This window comes from Corvus brachyrhynchos, unplaced genomic scaffold (genome assembly GCF_000691975.1).
Source record: "Corvus brachyrhynchos isolate BGI_N302 unplaced genomic scaffold, ASM69197v1 scaffold419, whole genome shotgun sequence".
NCBI lineage: Eukaryota > Metazoa > Chordata > Aves > Passeriformes > Corvidae > Corvus > Corvus brachyrhynchos.
Genome location: NW_008239763.1, coordinates 30,602 through 35,273, shown reverse-complemented (window position 1 = coordinate 35,273; position 4,672 = coordinate 30,602). Strand labels below are relative to the sequence as shown.

The window sequence follows — 4,672 nt, the reverse complement described above, 5'->3', positions numbered from 1 at the left end:
GGGGAGCGAAACCCGGGCTCCAGAGGGGATTTCAGGGTCCAGGGGAAGGTTTTGGGTCAGGAGGGGGTCCCGGAATCCCGAAGGAAGGGTCAGGGTCCAGAGGGGATCCCAGAATCCCATCCCATTGATCCCAGAATCCCATCCCATCCCCGCTCCACTTCCCCCATTCCTGCCCTGGCCCAAGGATCCCTCCTTGGGATCAGGGACAATCCCAAAGGGTTGGAGGGACAATTCCCGAGGGATTGGAAGGACAATCCCAAAGGGCCGGAAGGACAATCCCAAAGGGGTCAGAAGGACAATCCCGAGGGATCGGAGGGACAATTCTCGAGGGATCGGAGGGACAATCCCAAAGGGTCGGAGGAACAATCCCAAAGGGATCCATGGGACAATCCCAAGGGATCCGTGGGACAATCCCAAAGGGTCAGGGGGACAATCCCAAAGGGATCGGAGGGACAATCCCGAGGGATCCGTGGGACAATCCCAAAGGGATCCATGGGACAATCCCAAGGGATCCGTGGGACAATCCCAAAGGGTCAGGGGGACAATCCCAAGGGATCGAAGGGACAATTCCCAAAGGGTCGGAGGGACAATCCCAAAGGATCGGAGGGACAATCCCAAGGGATCTGTGGGACAATCCCAAAGGATCAGAGGGACAATTCCCAAAGGGTCGGGGGGACAATCCCGAGGGATCGAAGGGACAATCCCAAGGGATCTGTGGGACAATCCCAAAGGATCAGAGGGACAATTCCCAAAGGGTCGGGGGGACAATCCCAAAGGGTCAGAGGGACAATTCCCAAGGGATCCGTGGGACAATCCCAAAGGGTCAGAGGGACAAATCCCAAGGGATCAGAGGGACAATCCCAAAGGGCCGGAAGGACAATCCCAAAGGGGTCAGAAGGACAATCCCGAGGGATCGGAGGGACAATCCCAAAGGGTCGGAGGGACAATTCCCGAGGGATCGGAGGGACAATCCCAAAGGGTCGGAGGAACAATCCCAAAGGGATCCGTGGGACAATCCCAAAGGGTCGGAGGGACAATCCCAAGGAATCAGAGGGACAATCCCAAAGGGTCGGAGGAACAATCCCAAAGGGATCCATGGGACAATCCCAAGGGATCTGTGGGACAATCCCAAAGGGTCGGAGGGACAATCCCAAGGGATCAGAGGGACAATCCCAAAGGGTCGGAGGGACAACCCCAAAGGGTCGGAGGGACAATCCCAAAGGGATCCGTGGGACAATCCCATAGGATCGGAGGGTCCCTCTTACCAGGGGCTCCGCAGGGGCCGGAGCTGAGCGAGTCCATGCTCTTGGCCGGCCGCAGACTGACCTTCCCGCACTTCTCCTCTGGGAATGGGGGTGGGAGAATGGGATTGGGGTGGATTTGGGGACACAACACCCCCCTGCCCCCCCCAATCCATGGGATCCCCCTGGAATTCCCACCTTTCTCCTCCGCCTTCCCCGGCTTCCGCTTGGCCTCGTGCCCAGAGCGGCCCAGGTTGAAGATGGATCTCCACTTCTTGGCCTTGAGGGAGCCCTTGCGCCTGCGGGGACACCTGGGATGCACCTGGGGACACCTGGGCACACCTGGGGGCACCTGGGCACACCTGGGGGCACCTGGATACACCTGGGGCACACCTGGGGGCATCTGGGCACACCTGGGATACACCTGTGCACACCTGAGGGCACCTGGGGGCACCTGGATACACCTGGGGCACACCTGGGGCACACCTGGGGGCATCTGGGCACACCTGGGATACACCTGTGCACACCTGAGGGCACCTGGGGGCACCTGGATACACCTGGGCACACCTGGGGGTGCCTGGATATGCCTGAAGACACCTGGGGACACCTGGGATACACCTGGGCTCACCTGGGGGCACCTGGGCACACCTGGGCACACCTGTGCTCACCTGGGATACACCTGGGCACACCTGGGCACACCTGGGGCACACCTGGATCATGCCCAGGTAGGACCACCCGAGCCACGCCCCAGCTGGGGGTTCCCTGGGGGTCCCCGGGGTGGGCTGGGGATGTCACCTGTCCCTGTCCCCAGGTGTCCCCAGGGTGGGCTGGGGGTGTCACCTGTCCCTGTCCCCAGGTGACCCCGGGGTGGGCTGGAGGTGTCACCTGTCCCTGTCCCCAGGTGACCCCAGGTGTCCCGGCCGTACCTGTGGTCGCCGAGCTCGATGATGGTGTGGTAGGGCCGCATCTGGGGGGGACCGGTCAGCCTGGGTCCCCTGGAGAATCTCCGGGACCCCCAACCCAAGATCAGGGAGTGATGGGGCGAGTCCCCACCTGGAGACCCCAAAAAGGTGGGACAGTGTCACCCCAGAGACCCTCGGGACCCCCAACCCCGGATCAGGGTGTGACGGGGTGAGTCCCCACCTGGAGACCCCAAAAAGGTGGGACAGTGTCACCCCAGAGACCCTCGGGACCCCCAACCCCGGATCAGGGTGTGACGGGGTGAGTCCCCACCTGGAGACCCCAAAAAGGTGGGACAGTGTCACCCCAGAGACCCTCGGGACCCCCAACCCAGCATCAGGGAGTGACGGGGTGAGTCCCCGCCTGGAGACCCCAAAAAGCTGTGACAATGTCACCCTGGGACCCCTGGGGAATCCCCGGGACACCCAACCCAGGATCAGGGAATGTCGGGGGGAATTCCCCACCTGGAGACCCCAAAAAGTCATCCTGGGACCCCTGGAGAATCTCCGGGACCCCCAACCCAAGATCAGGGAGTGATGGGGCGAGTCCCCACCTGGAGACCCCAAAAAGCTGTGACAGTGTCACCCCAGAGATCCTTGGTGTCCCCTGGGGACCCCCAACCCAGGATCAGGGAGTGACAGGGTGAGTCCCCACCTGGAGACCCCAAAAAGTCACCCTGGGACCCCTGGAGAATCCCCAGGACCCCCAACCCAGGATTAGGGAATGTCGGGGGAATTCCACACCTGGAGACCCCAAAAAGGTGTGACAGTGTCACCCTGGGATCAGGGAATAACAGGGGAATTCCACACATGGGGACCCCAAAAAAGGTGTCAGTGTCCCCTAGAGACCCCCCAGAACCCCCACCTGGGGGCAGGCAATGATGGGGGGGATTCCACACATGGAGACCCCCAAATTGGGGTGTCCGTGTCCCACCAGGACCAGGGAACGCTGGGGTGAATCCCCACCTGGAGACCCCCAAATTGGGGTGTCCGTGTCCCACCAGGAACAGGGAACGCTGGGGTGAATCCCCACCTGGAGACCCCCAAATTGGGGTGTCCGTGCCCCCCGTACCCCCCGGTGCCCCCCGGGTACCTCGGAGCGGGGCATCCCCGAAGAGCTGCTCCACGTGGGTGAGGATGAACTCCACCACGATGGACTGGACCCGCACCTCCATGAACGCGGCCGTGCCATTGAACCCCGAGGCCTCGATGTCCCTCGAGCTGGGGACACGGGGGGACACGCGGGGTCACCTCGGGGTGAGTGGGACACGCGGGGTCACCTCAGGGTGGGAGGGACAGAGAGAGGGGATCAGGGAGGGGATCAGGGATGGGATCAGGGATGGGGGATCAGGGATGGGATCAGGGAGGGGATCAGGGAGGGGATCAGGGATGGGATCAGGGATGGGGGATCAGGGATGGGATCAGGGATGGGGGCTGAGGGAGGGGATCAGGGAGGGGATCAGGGATGGGATCAGGGATGGGGGATCAGGGATGGGATCAGGGAGGGGATCAGGGAGGGGATCAGGGATGGGATCAGGGATGGGGGATCAGGGATGGGATCAGGGATGGGGGCTGAGGGAGGGGATCAGGGAGGGGATCAGGGATGGGATCAGGGATGGGGGATCAGGGATGGGATCAGGGAGGGGATCAGGGAGGGGATCAGGGATGGGATCAGGGATGGGGGATCAGGGATGGGATCAGGGATGGGGGCTGAGGGAGGGGATCAGGGAGGGGATCAGGGATGGGATCAGGGATGGGGGATCAGGGATGGGATCAGGGAGGGGATCAGGGAGGGGATCAGGGATGGGATCAGGGATGGGGGATCAGGGATGGGATCAGGGATGGGGGCTGAGGGAGGGGATCAGGGAGGGGATCAGGGATGGGATCAGGGATGGGGGATCAGGGATGGGATCAGGGAGGGGATCAGGGAGGGGATCAGGGATGGGATCAGGGATGGGGGATCAGGGATGGGATCAGGGACGGATCAGGGAGGGGATCAGGGATGGTGAGGACCAAAGGATGGTTGGGACAAGGACAGTGGGGACCCTGGAGCGATGGGGACGGGGTTGGTGGGGACAAGGAGTATTGGAGGGCAGGGGGTGGTGGGGACAACAGGATGGCAGGGACAGGGGGTGGTGGGGACAGGGCTGGCAGGGACAGGGGGATGGCATTGGGGGGATGGCATCTGGGGGATGGCAGGGATCAGAGGGATGCTGGTGACAGGGCTGGCAGGGACAGGGGGATAGCGGGGACATTCGGGCAGCGGGGACAGGGCTGGTGGGATGCGGGTGGCGATGCCAGTGACAAGGATGGCAGGGACCGGGATGTAGATGCCAGGGATGGCCGAACAAGGGACAGCGGGGCTGGAGCTGACAGGAACAAGGCTGGTGGTGCCAAGGCTGGCAGTGCCGGGGCTGGCAGTGGCGGGGCTGGCGGTGGCCGGGCTGGCAGTGATGGGGCTGGCAGTGGCAG

At 63.1% G+C, this 4,672-nt stretch overlaps 2 protein-coding genes across 2 annotated transcripts in view; both read right to left on the bottom strand.

The window, feature by feature from the left end:
• Positions 1 to 6: 6 nt before the first annotated feature.
• Positions 7 to 2,253, bottom strand: LOC103621396 (rho GTPase-activating protein 30). The gene is made up of 3 exons (XM_017742798.1): positions 2,168 to 2,253; positions 1,440 to 1,540; positions 7 to 1,343 (listed from the first exon to the last, which is right to left on the bottom strand). The coding sequence occupies exons 1-3, from the start codon at positions 2,206 to 2,208 to the stop codon at positions 1,159 to 1,161; spliced, it is 327 nt and encodes a 108-aa protein (XP_017598287.1). The 5' UTR covers positions 2,209 to 2,253; the 3' UTR covers positions 7 to 1,158.
• A 194-nt stretch (positions 2,254 to 2,447) lies between these two features.
• LOC108448766 overlaps positions 2,448 to 4,672 on the bottom strand; it is an 11,880-nt gene continuing 9,655 nt past the window's right edge. The window contains exons 5-7 of the mRNA XM_017742788.1: positions 3,294 to 3,446; positions 2,573 to 2,754; positions 2,448 to 2,474 (exon numbers count right to left, since the gene is read on the bottom strand). Coding sequence (XP_017598277.1) covers positions 2,448 to 2,474; positions 2,573 to 2,754; positions 3,294 to 3,446 — 362 coding nt within the window. The remainder of the gene's footprint in view (positions 2,475 to 2,572; positions 2,755 to 3,293; positions 3,447 to 4,672) is intronic.

What these genes read in the sequence shown, in the direction of transcription:
- LOC103621396 (XM_017742798.1), bottom strand. Translation starts at nt 2,208, where the DNA reads ATGCGGCCCTACCACACCATCATCGAGCTCGGCGACCACAG. An exon ending in ATCGAGCTCGGCGACCACAG is followed by an intron (nt 1,541 to 2,167) that starts GTACGGCCGGGA and finishes GTGTCCCCGCAG; the next exon opens with GCGCAAGGGCTCCCTCAAGG. An exon ending in GGGGAAGGCGGAGGAGAAAG is followed by an intron (nt 1,344 to 1,439) that starts GTGGGAATTCCA and finishes CCCCATTCCCAG; the next exon opens with AGGAGAAGTGCGGGAAGGTC.